The sequence below is a fragment of the Coregonus clupeaformis genome, chromosome 28 (genome assembly GCF_020615455.1).
Source record: "Coregonus clupeaformis isolate EN_2021a chromosome 28, ASM2061545v1, whole genome shotgun sequence".
In the NCBI taxonomy this organism is placed as follows: Eukaryota; Metazoa; Chordata; class Actinopteri; order Salmoniformes; family Salmonidae; genus Coregonus; species Coregonus clupeaformis.
The window spans coordinates 26830354-26853808 of record NC_059219.1 but is presented as its reverse complement, the minus strand read 5'-3'; the positions used below and the strand labels follow the sequence as shown (position 1 = coordinate 26853808).

The 23455-nt window shown below is 44.1% G+C and overlaps 1 protein-coding gene across 1 annotated transcript in view; it reads left to right on the top strand.

The window, feature by feature from the left end:
* Positions 1-11805, top strand: part of LOC121543409 (sodium- and chloride-dependent GABA transporter 2-like) — a 19062-nt gene extending 7257 nt beyond the window's left edge. The window contains exons 7-16 of the mRNA XM_041853252.1: positions 1-56; positions 266-400; positions 5042-5145; positions 6297-6421; positions 6963-7075; positions 7385-7522; positions 7763-7865; positions 8727-8830; positions 10653-10802; positions 11041-11805. The exon at positions 1-56 is cut by the window's left edge and continues 74 nt beyond it. Coding sequence (XP_041709186.1) covers positions 1-56; positions 266-400; positions 5042-5145; positions 6297-6421; positions 6963-7075; positions 7385-7522; positions 7763-7865; positions 8727-8830; positions 10653-10802; positions 11041-11208 — 1196 coding nt within the window. The 3' untranslated portion in view covers positions 11209-11805. The remainder of the gene's footprint in view (positions 57-265; positions 401-5041; positions 5146-6296; positions 6422-6962; positions 7076-7384; positions 7523-7762; positions 7866-8726; positions 8831-10652; positions 10803-11040) is intronic.
* Positions 11806-23455: the final 11650 nt, after the last annotated feature.

Genomic DNA, 23455 nt, shown 5'->3' with positions numbered 1-23455 from the left:
TGGCCTGGATCATCTGCTACTTCTGCATCTGGAAGGGAGTCAAATCTACAGGCAAGGTGAGCCCATACAGACCAAAACAACAGGATCAAATTCATTAGGGCACACCGCAGCAAAACATTTTGCAAGAGAAAACTAAAATGAGTGTTTCTTATTGGCCAAGTCCAGATAGTCCCTCCGTGTTTCAGTCTGTACAATCTCTTCATATGTGTGTGTGTGTGTGTCTGTGTGTCTGTCTGTTCAAGTGTATCTTCATGTGTGACCACAGGTGGTGTACTTCACAGCAACGTTCCCCTACCTGATGCTCTTCATCCTGTTTATTCGGGGTGTGACTCTACCAGGGGCTGGGGAGGGCCTAAAGTACTATCTCTGGCCTCAAATGGACAAGATCTTGGAACCTGGGGTAAGACTGATGGGACACGGGGGAGGGCCTGGTATAATAACAATGCGTAATAACTTAGTTTTTACTAGGACACAACTGTTAGTGGTAGGGAATAAAGAGGGTAGTAGGGAGGAAAGATGGTAGTAGGGAGGAAAGATGGTAGTAGGGAGGAAAGATGGTAGTAGGGAGGAAAGATGGTAGTAGGGAGGAAAGATGGTAGTAGGGAGTGAAGATGGTAGTAGGGAGGAAAGATGGTAGTAGGGAGTGAAGATGGTAGTAGGGAGGAAAGATGGTAGTAGGGAGGAAAGATGGTGGTAGGGAGGAAAGATGGTAGTAGGAAGGAAAGATGGTGGTAGGGAGGAAAGATGGTAGTAGGGAGGAAAGATGGTAGTAGGGAGTAAAGATGGTGGTAGGGAGGAAAGATGGTAGTAGGAAGGAAAGATGGTAGTAGGGAGGAAAGATGGTGGTAGGGAGGAAAGATGGTAGTAGGAAGGAAAGATGGTGGTAGGGAGGAAAGATGGTAGTAGGGAGGAAAGATGGTAGTAGGGAGTAAAGATGGTGGTAGGGAGGAAAGATGGTAGTAGGAAGGAAAGATGGTAGTAGGGAGGAAAGATGGTAGTAGGGAGTGAAGATGGTAGTAGGGAGGAAAGATGGTAGTAGGGAGTGAAGATGGTAGTAGGGAGGAAAGATGGTAGTAGGGAGGAAAGATGGTGGTAGGGGAGGAAAGATGGTAGTAGGAAGGAAAGATGGTGGTAGGGAGGAAAGATGGTAGTAGGGAGGAAAGATGGTAGTAGGGAGTAAAGATGGTGGTAGGGAGGAAAGATGGTAGTAGGAAGGAAAGATGGTAGTAGGGAGGAAAGATGGTGGTAGGGAGGAAAGATGGTAGTAGGAAGGAAAGATGGTGGTAGGGAGGAAAGATGGTAGTAGGGAGGAAAGATGGTAGTAGGGAGGAAAGATGGTAGTAGGGAGGAAAGATGGTAGTAGGGAGTGAAGATGGTAGTAGGGAGGAAAGATGGTAGTAGGGAGTGAAGATGGTAGTAGGGAGGAAAGATGGTAGTAGGGAGGAAAGATGGTGGTAGGGAGGAAAGATGGTAGTAGGAAGGAAAGATGGTGGTAGGGAGGAAAGATGGTAGTAGGGAGGAAAGATGGTAGTAGGGAGTAAAGATGGTGGTAGGGAGGAAAGATGGTAGTAGGAAGGAAAGATGGTAGTAGGGAGGAAAGATGGTGGTAGGGAGGAAAGATGGTAGTAGGAAGGAAAGATGGTGGTAGGGAGGAAAGATGGTAGTAGGGAGGAAAGATGGTAGTAGGGAGTAAAGATGGTGGTAGGGAGGAAAGATGGTAGTAGGAAGGAAAGATGGTGGTAGGGAGGAAAGATGGTAGTAGGGAGGAAAGATGGTAGTAGGGAGGAAAGATGGTAGTAGGGAGGAAAGATGGTGGTAGGGAGGAAAGATGGTAGTAGGAAGGAAAGATGGTAGTAGGGAGGAAAGATGGTAGTAGGGAGGAAAGATGGTAGTAGGGAGTAAAGATGGTAGTAGGGAGAAGATGGTAGTAGGGATGAAAGATGGTAGTAAGGAGGAAAGATGGTAGTAGGGAGTGAAGATGGCAGACACTGTTTCTTCTACTATGTTCTCTAGCAGTGGCTCTCTCTCTTCCTCGGCTCACAATCCCAAAGCGGAACTGGGGTCTTACCAAGAAAAGCAAACCAAGACCCTTTGAAGTTAAGCAGTAACCCCAACACACCATAACATCAACACACAGTAACAATAACACCATCCTCCCGGAGCAGGATGAAGTTGCCCCTAGAAGCTGATCTTGGGTCAGTTTTGTATTTTCCCCACTCATTCATTTAAGATACTCTTTGGTCGTAGTCCAATGACCGAAGTCTCACAAGCGTCAATGGCAACGCTCAAACACTCGGGCATCCAGGCGATTTTTCCAGGTGCCAGAGAGTCCCACAAAAGAGACATTCTTTGGTATGGATTACCTTTGACCTTAGTACAGCTTGGCATGTGACATGATGGCTTCTGGGGTCCGGTGTCGCAGTCCCCGGAGAGGTCAAGCCTCGTTTCAGGTGTCAACTATCCTCCAACTTTGCTTCCTGTTGTGTGGGGCTCGTCGGATCGGGAGGAGGCTCAAAAAGGGTGTCGACCGCGGTAAAGTGAAGCCTGCTGGGTATTTGGGCAGTGTCATGAGCTGTTGTGAGTTTGTTTCTTTGTATCATATTTCAACCAGTCTATTTTAAAAGGAAACGTGCTGTTTATCCATAGTGAGAGCAAGACGCTAACATTGGGGAGGAGGAATAATATTATGTTAATTAACGTTATGGCTAAAGCACTGATTCTCAAACAACTAAATGACTGTACAACAGCATCTTTCTAAGTATCCCAGCAAACATACGCCAAGAAAGATGTGTCGTATCATCTGCGGACAAAAGGATAGTCACCAACCCAACAACTTTAAGATCACATGTGTAGTGTGTGAGAAAAGTTGCTTAAGCAATTAGAGACCTGGGGGAGGATTGAGAGGACGGGGGCGCAGGCGTGGGAATCCCTAGCAACTTCGACTGGAATGGTGGCCAAATAAATACACTTCAGGGTCCGGGTGATGATCGGTTATGTAACCCCGTGTCCCGGCACAGCTGAAGAACAGACCAGGGAAAAAACATGTGTTCGCTAGCATGCCATGTGTTTTATTTTGGATTTGGAGAAGAAGTCTGGAATAAAATGAGGGTTGTGTACTAGTTTAGGGGTCTGTGTATAGACAGAGAGAATAGTTTAGGGGTCTGTGTATAGACAGAGAGAATAGTTTAGGGGTCTGTGTATAGACAGAGAGAATAGGTTTAGGGGTCTGTGAATAGACAGAGAGAAGAGGTTTAGGGGTCTGTGAATAGACAGAGAGAAGAGGTTTAGGGGTCTGTGAATAGACAGAGAGAAGAGGTTTAGGGGTCTGTGTATAGACAGAGAGAAGAGGTTTAGGGGTCTGTGTATAGACAGAGAGAAGAGGTTTAGGGGTCTGTGTATAGACAGAGATAATAGGTTTAGGGGTCTGTGTATAGACAGAGAGAAGAGGTTTAGGGGTCTGTGAATAGACAGAGAGAAGAGGTTTAGGGGTCTGTGAATATACAGAGAGAAGAGGTTTAGGGGTCTGTGAATAGACAGAGAGAAGAGGTTTAGGGGTCTGTGTATAGACAGAGAGAAGAGGTTTAGGGGTCTGTGAATAGACAGAGAGAAGAGGTTTAGGGGTCTGTGAATAGACAGAGAGAAGAGGTTTAGGGGTCTGTGTATAGACAGAGAGAAGAGGTTTAGGGGTCTGTGTATAGACAGAGAGAAGAGGTTTAGGGGTCTGTGAATATACAGAGAGAAGAGGTTTAGGGGTCTGTGAATAGACAGAGAGAAGAGATTTAGGGGTCTGTGTATAGACAGAGATAATAGGTTTAGGGGTCTGTGTATAGACAGAGAGAAGAGATTTAGGGGTCTGTGTATAGACAGAGATAATAGGTTTAGGGGTCTGTGTATAGACAGAGAGAAGAGGTTTAGGGGTCTGTGAATAGACAGAGAGAAGAGATTTAGGGGTCTGTGTATAGACAGAGATAATAGGTTTAGGGGTCTGTGTATAGACAGAGAGAAGAGGTTTAGGGGTCTGTGTATAGACAGAGAAAATGAGAAATGAAGGGGCCCATCCCAGCTGGCTGTGATAGTATGTGGAGTATAGTGGATGGATAATGGACTGGGTAATTGGGCAGACTGCAGGCCTCCCAGGCCCAATCGCCCTCCTGCTAACGCTAACCAGATGCTGCTATGACTATGGGTCTGCTGAGGGTCTGCTGTCAACACACACACATAGGAAGTGCAAGCAGACACAGGCAGCCACGCATGCACACACACACGCACATAAACGGACACACAGATGGGTGTTGGCCTGGGAAAGACAGAAGAGAGCCCAGATTATTGGCATTAGACAAACCTGATGTTACACAAGTTGTAGTTGATTGTTGTCAGCCTTGACAGAGCAATTTATCCAATGTTGTATGGCTCTACATGATGCATTTGATGACAACCACATGGTTTTGACAGTTTTTGTTTTTTTAAATGGTGTGAAAGTAGCTGAACATGTGGCAGTAAACTGGGAATTCTTTCTTCCTGTACTCTGCCCCCCTCTTTCTCTTCTCCCTATCTCCATCCCTCTCATTCTCTTTCCTACCTCCCGCCTCCCGCCTCCCCTCTCCTTACCTCAACCTTCCATCCCTCTCACTCTCTTTCCTCCCTCCCTCCTTCACTCTCCTCTCTCCTCCCTCCCTCCATCCCTCTCATTCTCTTTCCTACCTCCCGCCTCCACTCTCCTCTCTCCTCCCTCCATCCCTCTCATTCTCTTTCCTACCTCCCGCCTCCCCTCTCCTCTCTCCTCCCTCCATCCCTCTCATTCTCTTTCCTACCTCCCGCCTCCCCTCTCCTCTCTCCTCCCTCCATCCCTCTCACTCTCTTTCCTACCTCCCTCCTTCCCTCTCCTCTCTCCTCCCTCCATCCCCCTCTCCCCCCTGTCTTTCTCTCCTACCTTCTCTCTCTCTGCTCCGTTCCTCCATCCCTCTCCCTCCCTCCATCCATCCCTCTCACTCTCTCTAACTCCATCCCTCCATCCCTCTCCCCCCTCTCCCTCTCTCTCTAGGTGTGGCGTGATGCAGGGACCCAGGTGTTTTTCTCCTACGCTGTGTGTCAGGGTGTCCTCACCTCTCTGGGCAGCTACAACAAGTACAACAATGACTGTTACAAGTCAGTGTCACACACCACAGCACACAGCTTTCCCGTCAAAACTCTATTTGAATGATTAAATACGTAAAATATTTTCAAATACTTCAGCTGTGCTTGATTTAGTTTGCACTTTACGATAGGAACCAATGGAATAGTCCCAAAAGTGCAAAGCTGCACACAGCTTTTCTTTCAAAACGGTATCCTCTCACGTAGATTTAGAGTAGCATGCCAGGTCCCTCTATCCTCTCACTTAGATTTAGAGTAGCATGCTAGGTCCCTCTATCCTCTCACGTAGATTTAGAGTAGCATGCCAGGTTCCTCTATCCTCTCACGTAGATTTAGAGTAGCATGCTAGGTCCCTCTATCCTCTCACGTAGATTTAGAGTAGCATGCTAGGTCCCTCTATCCTCTCACGTAGATTTAGAGTAGCATGCTAGGTCCATCTATCCTCTCACGTTGATTTAGAGTAGCATGCCAGGTCCCTCTATCCTCTCACGTTGATTTAGAGTAGCATGCTAGATCCCTCTATCCTCTCACGTTGATTTAGAGTAGCATGCCAGGTCCATCTATCCTCTCACGTAGATTTAGAGTAGCATGCTAGGTCCCTCTATCCTCTCACGTTGATTTAGAGTAGCATGCTAGGTCCCTCTATCCTCTCACATTGATTTAGAGTAGCATGCCAGGTCCATCTATCCTCTCACGTAGATTTAGAGTAGCATGCTAGGTCCCTCTATCCTCTCACGTTGATTTAGAGTAGCATGCCAGGTCCCTCTATCCTCTCACATTGATTTAGAGTAGCATGCTAGGTCCCTCTATCCTCTCACATTGATTTAGAGTAGCATGCTAGGTCCCTCTTGTCGTTATTTGAGTTGGATCACCCAGACCTGGGTCAAACACATAATTATGTCACATGTTTTCCAACACTTGAGCTATGCTTGATGTAGTTTGCTGTGTACAATAGAACAAATTGAATAGTCCCAAAAGTGCAAACACGCTACATCAAGCGCACCTCAAATACCTTCAAGTGTTTAGTTCGAGCTAATATAGCTAAAATGACACTGGTAAATGTAAATTGATAATGTGTTCATTGTTCTTATGTACAGTAGCCTCCTGTGAGGTTGCATAAGCAAACACTGTATCATTGTGACTTGACACACCTTGTTGTGTTCCAGGGATTGCGTGGCACTCTGCATTCTCAACAGTGCCACCAGCATCTTCGCTGGATTCGCCGTCTTCTCCGTACTGGGATTCATGGCTAACTCACTCAACGTGGACATGAATGAAGTCGTTAAAGGAGGCAGGCCCCTTTCCTCCACATCCCCCTCTACTTTCTCCTCCTTCCTCGTCTTCAACCCTTTCTCACACTCCTCACTGCAGCGGTCAAGCTGATATAGAATGACATTCATTCATTTCTGTTAGATATTGTGTGAAGCTGGGTCCTAAAGATGTACTGGGTGTGCAAGTTTTTGTTCCAGCCCAGCACAGACATATTTGATCAAACGAATTGTGGTCCACATTAGTTGATGTGAAATAGGTATGTTAGTGCTGGGGTGGAACAAGAGCCAGCACTCCCAGTATCTCTCCCAGTAGAGACGGAGAAACCTGTGCTATAGGTACGATACTGCTCACGGTCATAACCAATAATGGCCACAAGAGGGCACTTTAGCCCAATGCACCATATTTACCATAAAACCTCTATCTCAACTGGTCTCCTACACACAGCATTAAACCAACACATCAACAGCAATTCCATACTGTATTTCTCAGTCCAGTGATATTTACCTGCAAAGACTAATAAATGAATGTGTGTGTGTGTGTGTCTGGGCTGTTTCCTACAGGACCTGGTCTGGCTTTCATCGCCTATCCCAAAGCCGTGTCCCTGCTACCAGGGGCCCAGTTCTGGGCTGTCCTCTTCTTTCTTATGGTCATCTTACTGGGCCTGGACAGCCAGGTACTGTACAGGGACATGTTGGTGTTTGTGTGTGTGTGTGTATGTGTGCGTGTGTGTGTATGTGTGTGTGTGTGTGTGTGTGTGTGTATGTAGTGTGTGTGTGTGTGTGTGTGTGTGTGTGTGTGTGTGTGTGTGTGTGTGTCTGTGTGAGTGTGTGTTTGTGCAACAGTGCAAGTGTGTGTTTGATAGAGTTGTATTTTGTTTATTAAGCTTAAATCAGTTAATGTGTAATTTTCAGTTGACAGGATACATCTTTGTGCATGTACAGTATGTGTGTGTTGTAAACATGTTGTGTGTGTTCCCTCCCAGTTTGTGTGTGTAGAGAGCTTGGCCACATCCATCACTGACATGTTCCCTGGTGTACTGCGGAGGCCTGGCCGGAGAGAGATCTTAGTACTAGTCATCGCTGTAGTCTGCTTCCTACTGGGCCTGCCTCTCATCACTGAGGTAGGAGAGAGGGAGAGAGGAGGGGAAGATGGAAGGAGAAAGGGTGGTAGAAGAGAGAGAAATAGAGGGTGGGAGACAGAGAAAAATAGAGATGGAGGGAGGGAGAGAGAGAGCGAGGGAGAGGGAGATAGAGAGAAAGAGAGCGAGAGAGACTAGTAAACTCTTCAATAGCAATAGGAACATCAAATCTGATGAAAAAGTTTAACCTCTAACATCCATGTCCATCTGTCCGTCCATCAGAATGGGATAGTCCTCTTTCAGTTGATTGACTCGTACGGTCCCAGTGGGACCAGTCTGCTGTTCATTGCCTGTTTTGAGTGCATCGCCGTCGCCTGGGTCTACGGTGAGTGACGTCACTACTAACATGATTGTACCGACTATGTTTACTGTAGGAACTGTTCTAAGACTCCAGTCACTCCAGTCACCGAAGTCATAGACTGTTCTCTCTGTTACCGCACGGCAAGCGGTACCGGAGCGCCAAGTCTAGGTTTAAAAGGCTCCTTCACAGTTTCTACCCCCGAAGCCCCCCCTTTGTTTTTACACTGCTGCTACTCGCTGTTTATTATCTATGCATAGTCACTTTACCCCTACCTACATGTACAAATTACCTCGACTAACCTGTACCCCCACACATTGACTCGGTACCGGTACCCCCTGTATATAGCCTCGTTATTGTTATTTTATTGTGTTACTTTTTATTGTATTTTTTACTTTATTTTATTTAGTAAATATTTTCTTAACTCTATTTTTTGAACTGCATTTTTGGTTAAGGGCTTGTGAGTAAGCATTTCACCTGTTGTATTCGGCGCATGTGACAAATATTTTTAAAATTATTTTAATCGTTAAAGTGAATCTATACTCTAAGGGCCATTTTCCTGGACCCAGATAAAGTCCTGGACTAAAATGCTATTTATAGGAATATTCTCCATTGGGCTTTTTAGTCCAGGACTACAATGGGTCTAAGGACAGTCACAACCAGTAACAACATGTCCATCTCTGTCCATAAAGTGTTTCCATACATTCACAGTAAAATTAAGTCTAAATTGAAGTTCCATTGCCAATCTACAAGGGAAGGGAAGTGGGGACACATAGTAGACCACTGTGTCTCAACATGTTTTCGAGGGGGGACCCATGTGAGTGTTTCTATCAAAACGAAGAGATGGATCTCGACTAAAAAATAAAGTGTGGATGGATTGGCTTGCAGGTGCGAACCGTTTCCTTGACAACATTGAAGACATGATAGGCTACCATCCTTTCCCTTCAGTGCTGAAGTACTGCTGGTTGTTTGTGACACCACTCATCTGTGGGGTGAGTAAGACAGACACCTGTGCTGCCTCTCTCTCTCTCTCTCTCTCTCTCTCTCTCTCTCTCTATTCATCTTTCTCTCTGCGTCTTTCTTTATGCTCATGTTGTTCTCTTTCTTTCTTCGTCTCTCTCCTGCTTTCTTGCACCTCTTTGCTCTCTCTCTCTCTCTCTCTCTCTCTCTCTCTCTCTCTCTCTCTCTCTCTCTCTCTCTCTCTCTCTCTCTCTCTCTCTCTCTCTCTCAATTCAATTTCAATTTCAATTTCAATTCAATTCAATTTAAGGGCTTTATTGGCATGGGAAACGTATGTTAACATTGCCAAAGCAAGTGAAGTAGATAGTAAACAAAAGTGAAATAAACAATTAATATTAACAGTAAACATTACACTCAGAAGTTCCAAAAGAATAAAGACATTTCAAATGTCATATTATGCATATATACAGTGTTGTAACAATGTGCAAATAGTTAAAGTACAAATGGGAAAATAAATAAACATAAATATGGGTTGTATTTACAATGGTGTTTGTTCTTCACTGGTTGCCCTTTTCTTGTGGCAACAGGTCACAAATCTTGCAGCTGTGATGGCACACTGTGGTTTTTCACCCAGTAGATAAGGGAGTTTATCAAAATTGGGTTTGTTTTCGAATTCTTTGTGGATCTCGGTAATCTGAGGGAAATATGTGTCTCTAATATGGTCATACATTTATGGAGGTTAGGAAGTGCAGCTCAGTTTCCACCTCATTTTGTGGGCAGTGTGCACATAGCCTGTCTTCTCTTGAGAGCCAGGTCTGCCTACGGCGGCCTTTCTCAATAGCAAGGCTATGCTCACTGAATCTGTACATAGTCAAAGCTTTCCTTAAGTTTGGGTCAGTCACAGTGGTCAGGTATTCTGCCACTGTGTACTCTCTGTTTAGGGCCAAATAGCATTCTAGTTTGCTCAGTTTTTTTGTTTGTTCTTTCCAATGTGTCAAGTAATTCTCTTTTTGTTTTCTCATGATTTGGTTGGGTCTAATTGTGTTGTTGTTGTTTATGCTGTCATGGTCTGTCTCTCCCTCGTGGTCTCTCTCTCCCTCATAGTCTCTCTCTCCCTCGTGGTCTGTCTCTCCCTCGTGGTCTCTCGCTCCCTCGTGGTCTCTCTCTCCCTCGTGGTCTCTCTCTCCCTCGTGGTCTCTCTCTCCCTCGTGGTCTCTCTCTCCCTCATGGTCTGTCTCTCCCTCGTGGTCTCTCTCTCCCTCGTGGTCTCTCTCTCCCTCGTGGTCTGCCTCTCCCTCATGGTCTCTCTCTCCCTCCTGGTCTCTCTCTCCTTCGTGGTCTCTCTCTCCCTCATGGTCTCTCTCTCCCTCGTGGTCTGTCCCTTGGTCTCTCTCTCCATCGTGGTCTGTCTCTCCCTTGTGGTCTCTCTCTCCCTCATGGTCTCTCTCTCCCTCGTGGTCTGTCTCTCCCTCATGGTCTCACTCTCCCTCATGGTCTCACTCTCCGTCGTGGTCTCTCTCTCCCTCCCTCTTCCTTCTAACGTTGCATCAAAAACACCCATACATTCCTTCTATCCACAAATGAATAGCAACTTACATTTGTTGATCACTATCTTTCTAATACCCTTTTCATACTACCGAGCTAAACTAAGCCGAGCCAAGCCGAGCCATACTGGAATGGCCTGGGTACGCATCACCCAGTTACTGGAGCTATGCTGTAAAGCACAATGAGCACAATGTGAAAATAAAATTTTCAAGCCAGGACAGTTCAGGCTGGCCCTATAGTGGGAATCAGGTTTAAGTTGACAGTATCCAAGGCTAAACTTCACCTCCACCTCTTCCTGGTTCGCCTCAGATCACCCTGGTGTATGACACACTGACCAGTTCATCAATCAATCTAAATCTAGACTACGTACCTGGGCCCTGGGCCTCCCGAGTGGCCTGTCTCCTCATCCTCACCCCCCTGATGTGTATCCCTGTCTACATTCTGCTGTGTCTGTGGAGGGTGAGTGTCTATACCTCACCTACCATCAATCCATCATCACCCACCAGGCACCAACTGGGTGTCTACTCATAGCTGTGTGTTGGTTTAGGGGTGGGTGGGGGGAGGTGTGTGTGTATACATTTTAATATCTGTGTGTGTGTGTGTGTGTGTGTGTGTGTGGGTGTGTGTGTGTGTGTGTGTGCAGGAATGTGTGAATTGTGGTGTTTCTTCATTGTTTTGAACATGTCCTTCCTCTCAGAATCCTGCAGGGATGACCACTCCGTCCAGTGACCTGCGCCAGGCACGGCCACATGAACCTAGACTCACTGTGTGTGACCATGTCATCATCAAGGGACAAGAGAAACCCCCCAGGATCGCAGGGGAGCAGGATGAGAAGCTGGTCATGGAGGAGAGCAGTGGCGTTTAGTGTTGATGACATCATAGAACCTCGACCATCAGGGTGCCAGACTGCCGGGTTGGTCTATGCAGGGATACCATGAAAGTCTGGGTCGTATTCATTATGGCGGCAGGTAGCCTAGCAGTTAAGAGGGTTGGGCCAGTAACCGAAAGGTCAACTGGTTCGAATCTCCTAGCCGACTAGGTAAAACATATGATATGCCCTTGAGCATGGCACTTAACTATAATTGCTCCTGTAAGTTGCTTTGGATAAAAATGTCAGCAAAATAACTAAAATGTAAAGAATGTGGCACCAAATGGAAGAAAACGGACTGAAAAAGGAGGGACTACCTGAACTTGTTAAAAAACATAAAGAAATATAATTTTCTATTAAAGAACTGACCAGACTGAACGGCAGATCCAGTACGGCAAAGTCAACACAAACAAAAACAAATGGATGACATTACAGATGCATCATGCTACAAATGTTTACACCTGCTCTTGAATATTCAGAGGTGTTTTCTCTCTGTTGTCTCTGTTATTGTTTACATTTCCTCTTTGTTATTTTGTTTACCATTTGATAGCCTACTCAAGAACCCTTTCATATACACTACTGGTCAAAAGTTTTAGAACAAAGGTTTTTCTTTATTTTTTACTATTTTCTACATTGTAGAATAATAGTGAAGACATCAAAACTATGAAATTACACATATGGAATCATGTTGTAACCAAAAAAGTGTTAAACAAATCAAAATGTATTTTATATTTGAGATTCTTCAAATAGCCATCCTTTGCCTTGATGACAGCTTTGCACACTCTTGGCATTTGATTTGTTTAACACTTTTTTACTACATGATTCCATATGTGTTATTTCATAGTTGTGATATCTTCACTATTATTCTACAATGTAGAAAATAGTAAAAATAAAGAAAAACCCTTGAATGAGTAGGTGTGTCCAAACTTTTGACCGGTAGTGTACCTCATCTGATTCACTAATGAACCTTTTATATTTCTATGTGCAACATTTTTTTTTTTTACTTGCCTCATAAACAACCTCCTCTCCTACAAACAAATTATTATGCCAGAATACCCATGTATAGTATTACATTGATATGTTATTAATTAGGAAAATATATATATATATATACAGTACAGTTGAAGTCAGAAGTTTACATACACTTAGGTTGGAGTCATTAGAACTCGTTTTTCAACCACTCCACAAATTTCTTGTTAACAAACTATCATTTTGGTAAGTCGGTTAGGACATCTACTTTGTGCATGACACAAGTAATTTTTCCAACAATTGTTTACAGACAGATTAATTCACTTATAATTCACTGTATCACAATTCCAGTGGGTCAGAAGTTTACATACACTAAGTTGACTGTGCCTTTAAACAGCTTGGACAATTCCAGAAAATGATGTCATGGCTTTAGAAGCTTCTGATAGGCTAATTGACATCATTTGAGTCAATTGGAGGTGTACCTGTGGATGTATTTCAAGGCCTACCTTCAAACTCAGTGCCTCTTTGCTTGACATCATGGGAAAATCAAAAGAAATCAGCCAAGACCTCAGAAAGAAAATGGTAGACCTCCACAAGTCTGATTCATCCTTGGGAGCAATTTCCAAACGCCTGAAGGTACCACGTTCATCTGTACAAACAATAGTACGAAAGTATAAACACCATGGGACCACGCAGCCGTCATACCGCTCAGGAAGGAGACACGTTCTGTCTCCTAGAGATTAACGTACTTTGGTGCGAAAAGTGCAAATCAATCCGAGAACAACAGCAAAGGACTTTGTGAAGATGCTGGAGGAAATAGGTACAAAAGTATCTATATCCACAGTAAAACGAGTCCTATATCGACATAACCTGAAAGGCCGCTCAGCAAGGAAGAAGCCACTGCTCCAAAACCGCCATAAAAAAGCCAGACTACGGTTTGCAACTGCACATAGGGACAAAGATCGTACTTTTTGGAGAAATGTCCTCTGGTCTGATGAAACAAAAATAGAACTGTTTGGCCATAATGACCATCGTTATGTTTGGAGGAAAAAGGGGGTTACTTGCTAGCCGAAGAACACCATTCCAACCGTGAAGCACAGGGGTGGCAGCATCATGCTGTGGGGGTGCTTTGCTGCAGGAGGGACTGGTGCACTTCACAAAATAGATGGCATCATGAGGAAGGAAAATTATGTGGATATATTGAAGCAGCATCTCAAGACATCAGTCATGAAGTTAAAGCTTGGTCGCAAATGGGTCTTCCAAATGGACAATGACCCCAAGCATACTTCCAAAGTTGTGCCAAAATGGCTTAAGGACAACAAAGTCAAGTTATTGGAGTGGCCATGACAAAGCCCTGACCTCAATCCTATAGAACATTTGTGGACAGAACTGAAAAAGCGTGTGTGAGCAAGGAGGCCTACAAACCTGACTCAGTTACACCAGCTCTGTCAGGAGGAATGGGCCAAAATTCACCAACCTTATTGTGGGAAGCTTGTGGAAGGCTACACGAAATGTTTGACCCAAGTTAAACAATTTAAAGGCAATGCTACCAAATACTAACTGAGTGTATGTAAACTTCTGACCCACTGGGAATGTGATGAAAGAAATAAAAGCTGAAATAAATAATTCTCTCTGCTATTATTCTGACATTTCACATTCTTAAAATAAAGTGGTGATCCTAACTGACCTAAAACAGGGAATTTTTACTCGGATTAAATGTCAGGAATTGTGAAAAACTGAGTTTAAATGTATTTGCCTAAGGTGTATGTACATTTCCGACTTCAACCGTATATATATATATATATATATATATATATATATATATATATATATATATATATATATATATATAAATATATATATATACAGTGGGGAAAAAAAGTATTTAGTCAGCCACCAATTGTGCAAGTTCTCCCACTTAAAAAGATGAGAGAGGCCTGTAATTTTCATCATAGGTACACGTCAACTATGACAGACAAAATGAGGAAAAATAATCCAGAAAATCACATTGTAGGATTTTTTATGAATTTATTTGCAAATTATGGTGGAAAATAAGTATTTGGTCAATAACAAAAGTTTCTCAATACTTTGTTATATACCCTTTGTTGGCAATGACACAGGTCAAACGTTTTCTGTAAGTCTTCACAAGGTTTTCACACACTGTTGCTGGTATTTTTGCCCATTCCTCCATGCAGATCTCCTCTAGAGCAGTGATGTTTTGGGGCTGTCGCTGGGCAACACAGACTTTCAACTCCCCTCCAAAGATTTTCTATGGGGTTGAGATCTGGGGACTGGCTAGGCCACTCCAGGACCTTGAAATGCTTCTTACGAAGCCACTCCTTCATTGCCCGGGCGGTGTGTTTGGGATCATTGTCATGCTGAAAGACCCAGCCACGTTTCATCTTCAATGCCCTTGCTGATGGAAGGAGGTTTTCACTCAAAATCTCACGATACATGGCCCCATTCATTCTTTCCTTTACACGGATCAGTCGTCCTGGTCCCTTTGCAGAAAAACAGCCCCAAAGCATGATGTTTCCACCCCCATGCTTCACAGTAGGTATGGTGTTCTTTGGATGCAACTCAGCATTCTTTGTCCTCCAAACACGACGAGTTGAGTTTTTACCAAAAAGTTCTATTTTGGTTTCATCTGACCATATGACATTCTCCCAATCCTCTTCTGGATCATCCAAATGCACTCTAGCAAACTTCAGACGGGCCTGGACATGTACTGGCTTAAGCAGGGGGGACACGTCTGGCACTGCAGGATTTGAGTCCCTGGCGGCGTAGTGTGTTACTGATGGTAGGCTTTGTTACTTTGGTCCCAGCTCTCTGCAGGTCATTCACTAGGTCCCCCTGTGTGGTTCTGGGATTTTTGCTCACCGTTCTTGTGATCATTTTGACCCACGGGGTGAGATCTTGCATGGAGCCCCAGATCGAGGGAGATTATCAGTGGTCTTGTATGTCTTCCATTTCCTAATAATTGCTCCCACAGTTGATTTCTTCAAACCAAGCTGCTTACCTGTTGCAGATTCAGTCTTCCCAGCCTGGTGCAGGTCTACAATTTTGTTTTTGGTGTCCTTTGAAAGCTCTTTGGTCTTGGCCATTGTGAAGTTTGGAGTGTGACTGTTTGAGGTTGTGGACAGGTGTCTTTTATACTGATAACAAGTTCAAACAGGTGCCATTAATACAGGTAACGAGTGGAGGACAGAGGAGCCTCTTAAAGAAGAAGTTACAGGTCTGTGAGAGCCAGAAATCTTGCTTGTTTGTAGGTGACCAAATACTTATTTTCCACCATAATTTGCAAATAAATTCATTAAAAATCCTACAATGGGATTTTCTGGATTTTTTTTCCTCAATTTGTCTGTCATAGTTGACGTGTACCTATGATGAAAATTACAGGCCTCTCTCATCTTTTTAAGTGGGAGAACTTGCACAATTGGTGGCTGACTAAATACTTTTTTTCCCCACTGTATATATATTCTTTTTTTCCCCCAGTATAATTACACAATATTTCATTGTTTAAATTAATGATGGTGTCTCGAAAGTCCATGCCTTGGAACACAGGGATCTTAATTTCAGTTGAGGAGTCATTGAAAATAGATAATTGAATAGTAATTTTAGTTACCTTCCTGAACTGACTTACTTCAATTTAAATTGACCCCAACTGGTTGTCATATGCTGTCGTTGCTGTTGTTGGCCAGCTCAAGAGATGTCATGTCCTCATGGCTTTTCCATATAGGAGTGAAATCACTATGTCCTGTTAATTGTCCAAGCAACAGAATGCATACGAACGCACAGGTCATTTAAATCCATTGAGTTGCATTTGAGTTACGTCAATTATTGGGTCATGGACATAATTGTCATGAACAGGCACACAGACCATGGTTAGATGACTGACAACTGTGTTTTGTTAGTGTGTCTTGAATAACATGTTAGGAAATACATCATATAAAGATGCTAATGACTGATACCCGTTGTATTATTAAACATATTTCCAGTATACATGGCTTCCATGTTGTTATTTTCCGTTGATCTTTCGGTCTGAAACTGGAGAGAGGAAGTCTAGTTCAACAGCAAGCGGCCAGGCTCAACTTGTTCCCACTGTCAATTACAAATCAATCTATTCTAAACAGGACTTTCCCTTGCCTTGCTCCTACAATACAGAACACCATGTTGTTCACCAATACCATACCTCACCCTCCCCTCTCGCCCATATGCACAGATCTGGCTTCTGTGGTTCTGTCATCAGGCCACTGCTCATCCAGGGCTGCCATCCATGTAATCCGAAGCGGCATTCAATTAACTGCCAATTCATCCAGAAGCCCTTCGGCTCCTCACAATACCATCCGCACTGTGGAATTGTGGGACCTAACCTTGGGGTAAAGGCCTCTCTGTCGGCAAATTAGAATCTGGAAGGGATTTTTGACGTCAGTTAATTAAATATGAGGAAGTGGTTGTTGGGGGCCAATGAGAATGCTAGGCTTGTGTGAAGGGTCCAGTCAGCAGGCCAATAAGAGGATGGGGATTAGGGGTGGGGGAGTTTTTTAAATTCATTTTTACATTTTGGGTATCGATGGGTGGGTTGGCTCCAGTTAAGAGCTGCTAGGGGCCTCAGGGAACCCTGAGAACAAGAGGCCAGGAGGACAATCCAACTAATTACAGTATCTGCTCAACCACATTGACTGGTCATTCTATCCCTAATTCTTCCTGCGCACTAGGAGTAAAACATGATAGTATCTTCTCATAAGGCCACCACATCACTTTGGTGTCTACTTTGGAACCTGTGGAACATAGACCGTTCTGGTACAACCAACCCGGGAATTGATCTAGCGTCAACAACACAATTAGCACTCCAGAAGCTAGCGTACTAAACATTACCTTAACTAAACTGCATGAAGCTAACTAATTCCGCTATACCTGCACCAACAACATTCAAGCTTTAAGTCAGTTCCGAATCCCTAACATTGTGCCATACTGCTGTCTGCAAATCAACAATGAGGATGCTTGTTCCCACATGTACCCAAGCTAACAGTGAGGAGGCTGCAGTCCAAAATACATTGCTCTCTGATAGCTGTGACTTCACTGAAAGAGATACCGTGAGGGAAAAAAGTATTTGATCCCCTGCTGATTTTGTACGTTTGCCCACTGACAAAGACATGATCAGTCTATAATTTTAATGGTAGGTTTATTTGAACAGTGAGAGACAGAATAACAACAACAAAATCCAGAAAAATGCATGTCAGAAATGTTATAAATTGATTTAAATTTTAATGAGGGAAATAAGTATTTGACCCCTCTGCAAAACATGACTTAGTACTTGGTGGCAAAACCCTTGTTGGCAATCACAGAGGTCAGACGTTTCTTGTAGTTGGCCACTAGGTTTGCACACATCTCAGGAGGGATTTTGTCCCACTCCTCTTTGCAGATCTTCTCCAAGTCATTAAGGTTTCGAGGCTGACGTTTGGCAACTCGAACCTTCAGCTCCCTCCACAGATTTTGTATGGGATTAAGGTCTGGAGACTGGCTAAGCCACTCTAGGACCTTAATGTGCTTCTTCTTGAGCCACTCCTTTGTTGACTTGGCCGTGTGTTTTGGGTCATTGTCATGCTGGAATACCCATCCACGACCCATTTTCAATGCCCTGGCTGAGGGAAGGTGGTTCTCACCCAAGATTTGACGGTACATGGCCCCGTCCATCGTCCCTTTGATGCGGTGAAGTTGTCCTGTTCCCTTAGCAGAAAAACACCCCCAAAGCATAATGTTTGAAGGTGGGGATCGTGTTCTTGGGGTCATAGGCAGCATTCCTCCTCCTCCAAACATGGCGAGTTGAGTTGATGCCAAAGAGCTCCATTTTGGTCTCATCTGACCACAACACTTTCACCCAGTTCTCCTCTGAATCATTCAGATGTTCATTGGCAAACTTCAGACGGGCTTGTATATGTGTTTTCTTGAGCAGGGGGACCTTGCGGGCGCTGCAGGATTTCAGTCCTTCACGGCATAGTGTGTTACCAATTGTTTTCTGGGTGACTATTGTCCCAGCTGCCTTGAGATCATTGACAAGATCCTCCCGTGTAGTTCTGGGCTGATTCCTCACCGTTCTCATGATCATTGCAACTCCACGAGGTGAGATCTTCCATGGAGCCCCAGGCCGATGGAGATTGACAGTTATTTAGTGTTTCTTCCATTTGCGAATAATCGCACCAACTGTTGTCACCTTCTCACCAAGCTGCTTGGCAATGGTCTTGTAGCCCATTCCAGCCTTGTGTAGGTCTACAATCTTGTCCCTGACATCCTTGGAGAGCTCTTTGGTCTTGGCCATGGTGGAGAGTTTGGAATCTGATTGATTGATTGCTTCTGTAGACAGGTGTCTTTTATACAGGTAACAAACTGAGATTAGGAGCACTCCCTTTAAGAGTGTGCTCCTAATCTCAGCTCGTTACCTGTATAAAAGACACCTGGGAGCCAGAAATCTTTCTGATTGAGAGGGGGTCAAATACTTATTTTGCTCATTAAAATGCAAATCAATTGATAAAATTTTTGACATGCGTTTTTTCTGGATTTTGTTGTTGTTATTCTGATTCTCACTGTTCAAATAAAAAGTCGTGGCTGAACAAGGACATGAATATACATCTTGTTGTGGAAATTATAACCAATAAGGAGAGACTTTGTCATTTCTTCAAACTATCCATCTTTATTTGATATCGATTAATTATTGCAATAATGGAGCTGGTCAACTACCACCCGTAGGTGATTGCCGATAAGCCCAACAATACAGGAAATGCTGAGGTCTTATATAGTGGACCTAAAAATGTTTAGTCATGGCTGGTTCCACCCCTCCCCGGCAGATCAGGGCATCATAAGCTACCTTGTTTTCTTCTTGTGGCTATGTGTATCGGGTCATAGCGCACAAACAAGTGATGACGTTGGTTCCGTTACTCCTCTCTGTTCAAGCCAGCCTCTGTTCATCTCATATCTCCACACAGCTGTGCCTTTGAAATATATGAAAAGAACAGGACAGACTGAGACACTGTAGTCACTCTCAGAGGCTCTTTCTCTTGTGTTTGTGACCAAGTTGAACAGAAGCCCAGATGGATGGAAGCAATAACAGGTTGTCACACCATGTCCTTGACGATATGCCCAGACCAGCTGCGGGGAGTGAACTTGAAAGAGAGGAACCATCCTTTCTCAGAAGCACAGCATTGGTAGAATATAAATGTCTTACTATTGTTAAGCATATAATTGTTAACTATTAATATTAAACAAATCAGGTAAATACGTAATTTTTCTCTCACAATCTCGCTGGTTTTTCGAATTCATCATTAAGACCAGACGGCAGACTCGGGTAAGACGAAGGGAGGAGGGGTGTGTCTCTTTGTTAAGAACAGCTGGGGCACATTTTCTAATGTTAAGGAAGTCTTAAGTTTTTACACGCCTGAGTTAGATTACCTCATTATAAGCTGCAGACCATACTATTTACCAAGAGTGAAAAAACTGAAATCCGTTTTACCTCATTTCTACCAGCATGTCACCTCTGCAACTAGAGGCGACAAAACTCTAAATCACCTTTACTCCACACACAGAAACACATACAAGGCCCTCCCTCACCTTCCCTTTGGGAAATCAGACCATAACTCTATCCTCCTGCTTGCAAGCAAAAACTCAAACAAGAAGTTGTCCGATGAAGTGAATGCTAAGCTACAGGACTGTTTCGCTAGCACAGACTGGAATATGTTCAGGGATTCATCCGATAACATTGAGGAGTTTCACATCAGTCACCGGCATCATTAATAAGTGCATCGACGACGTCGTCCACACAGTGACCGTACATATCTCAACCAGAAGCCATGGATTACAGGCAACATCCGCACTGAGCTAAAGGCTAGAGCTGCCACTTTCAAGGAGTGGGACACTAATCCGGACTCTTATAAGAAATCTCGCTACGACCTCCGATAAGTCATCAAACAGGCAAAGCGTCAATACAGGACTAAGATCGAATCCTACTTTGCCGGCTCTGACGCTCAACGGATGTGGCAGGGCTTGCAAACTATCTCGGATTACAAACCCAGCCATGAGCTTCCCAGCGATGCGAGCCTACCAGATGAGCTAAATGCCTTCTATGCTTGCTTCACGGCATGCAACACTGAACCATGCATGAGAGCACCAGCTGTTCCAGACAACTGTGGGATCCCGCTTTCCGTAGCCGATGTGAGTAAGACCTTTAAACAGGTTAACATTAACAAGGCCGCGGGGCCAGACGGAATACCAGGATGCATACTCAGAGCATGCGCTGACCAGCTGGCAAGTGTTTTCAATTACATTGTCAACCTATCCCAGACTGCCATAGTACCCGTACCCAAGAACGCCAATGTAACCTGTCTAAATGACTATCGTCCTGTAGCACTCACATCTATAGCCATTAAATGCTTTGAAAGGCTAGTCAGGGCTCACATCAACACCATCATCCCAGACACCCTGGATCCACTCCAATTCTCATACCGCCCCAACAGATGCACATATGACACCATCTACAGTACCAGTCAAAAGTTTGGACACACCTACTCATTCCAGGGTTTTTCTTTATTTTTACTATTTTCTACATTGTAGAATAGTAGTGAAGACATCAAAACTATGAATCAACACATATATTCCACGTGTTAGTTCATGTAGTAAACAAAAAACTGTTAAATCAAAATATATTTTATATTTGAGATTCTTCAAATAGCCACCCTTTGCCTTGATGGCAGCTTTGCACACTCTTGGCATCCTCTCAACCAGCTTCGCCTGGAATGCTTTTCCAACAGTCTAGAAGGAGTTCCCACATATTCTGAGCACTTATTGGCTGCTTTTCCTTCACTCTGCGGTCCGACTCATCCCAAACCATCTCAATTGGGTTGAGGTCGGGGGATCTTATGGCTTGGGGGTAGAAGCTGTTCAGGGTCCTGTTGGTTCCAGACTTGGTGCCCTGGTACCACTTGCTACCCAGGCTACTTTGATGCACTGGCTACCCAGGCTACCTGCATTTACCCTTTTTTGCATTGCCTGTATGCACACACACTGGACTCCCACACCACACCACACCACTCACACTAACACCCCAACACACACACACACTACATATGCACACACACACGCACACACTTTCATTTGTAAATGAGCAATAGATTTGACTATTACATTGTGTAACAGTTCAAGCCTCATACTCCATCATCCTATTATGTAAGGGATATTTCCCAAGTAGAATGACAGAAAATCACTGAAAATGCAGTCATTAGAATCAATTGAAAAACTGAAAAGCATATAACGGCATTGTACACTCAACAGATACATGATGTGGCCATATTATAACGCTCTCTGTACCTCATTATTTACAGGGGGCTGGATAACCATTTGGAGCTGGTTATGTCATTATTGACAATGACATCCTGACCAGACTCCTGGGACCAACACTGCTCTAATAAGGCTACGCAGGGACACTGCTGAGCATAAATAGATAGCATCACTGTCTATAGTCACTACAGTACAACACACACACACACACACACAGAGAAGTACACACACACACACAGAGAAGTATACACACACCTACACACTCTCTCTCTCTCTCTCTCTCTAGGCCATTTTCCAGCCTAGCAGATCGGTAGGCTTTTAAATGCTCTGCAGCCATGTAAAAGTGCTGAGTCAAAACCCCCATCATTAATAGATTAAAGCCAAACATGTCACAGTGGTAATGTGTTGTTCACAACTTATATACTGTGCTATGAAACAATTTATAATGGTTGATTCAAACTATAATGGGGTGATCTGCACGCATAGGATAAATGTGGCCAGTTTTCTTCCTGGTCCGCCACATTTAACGTATATATGCAGATCACCTCATTTCAGTATGATTAGCCATTATAGATCATTGCATACTGTATATAAGATGTGAACAACACATTACCACTATGACATGCTCTTACAGCTGGGGTCACTGGGTCTAGTGATAAAGAATTTAGAAATTGTAGGCCACTGACAACAGTAGTAATGGTGTTAGCTGGCTCGGTATCATTGTGGCAGACAACCAACTGCCAGACCTCTGCGTAACCTCTGCGTAACCTCTACGTAACCTCTGCGTAACCTCTGCGTAACCTCTGCGTAACCTCTGCGTAATCTCTGCGTAACCTCTGTGTAACCTCTGCGTAACCTCTGCGTAACCTCTGCGTAATCTCTGCGTAACCTCTGTGTAACCTCTGCGTAACCTCTGTGTAACCTCTGCGTAACCTCTGCGTAACCTCTGCGTAACCTCTGCGTAACCTCTGCGTAACCTCTGCGTAACCTCTGTGTAACCTCTGCGTAACCTCTGCGTAACCTCTGCGTAACCTCTGCGTAACTTCAGTAAGTACCACACATGCCAGATTTCATCCACAATGTAAAACCCAGGAAAACACATTTGCTTGCGGGCCACAACAATAAACAGGCTTGTCTACATTTCAGACCCCATATAGTTTTACACTAGGGAGAACATGGCCTCTGTGAGGGTCACCTTTAGTGCTGGTGTGTGTTTTTTTCCACAACACCACACAGTGCGGACTCTCATTCGGTGTTCAGCGGCGCCTGAAAGTGTCCTATCATCTTGTCAGAGGACGTACGTACATCACTCTGCGATCCTTCAGTCGGCCGATACTCCATGTACACACACACACACACACACACACACACACACACACACACACACACACACACACACACACACACACACACACACACACTTCACTCCGTGGTCCTTCAGTTAGCTGATAGCACCTATACATCTTCATCAAAGCTTAATGGAGACGGCAACTGTTTGCTGCTCTCAGCAAGAAATCACATCACAGAAAGCGGAGGGAATAAAAAGAACTTGAATATGCTGCCGGACATTTCTGAGTGACCTCACATCGTTCGACGAGAGCGACTGTGAAAAAATAAATGCCAAAGTTTATAGCAGACAAAGAAAAAGATCAAGAAGAGAGTGAGTGTGAAAAGGCTTTGATGAAAGTACTGCGGAACAGAAAGTAAAGTACAACCTTTCCTCACAGAAGAACAACCTTTCCTCACAGATCAAGAGTCAACAACAGACATATTCACAGCCATACTTCCCATATGGAACCATTATGTCTGATGATGGGGCTGTTAAACGGGGGGGACCTTTTTAATAGACGCACACAACAACGCATATTCCGAGGCATAAAAATACATTATCTGGAGTGATTGTACATGACTCAGGGGTTTGAGAGGTGGAAAGTGAGTGAGAGGTCTG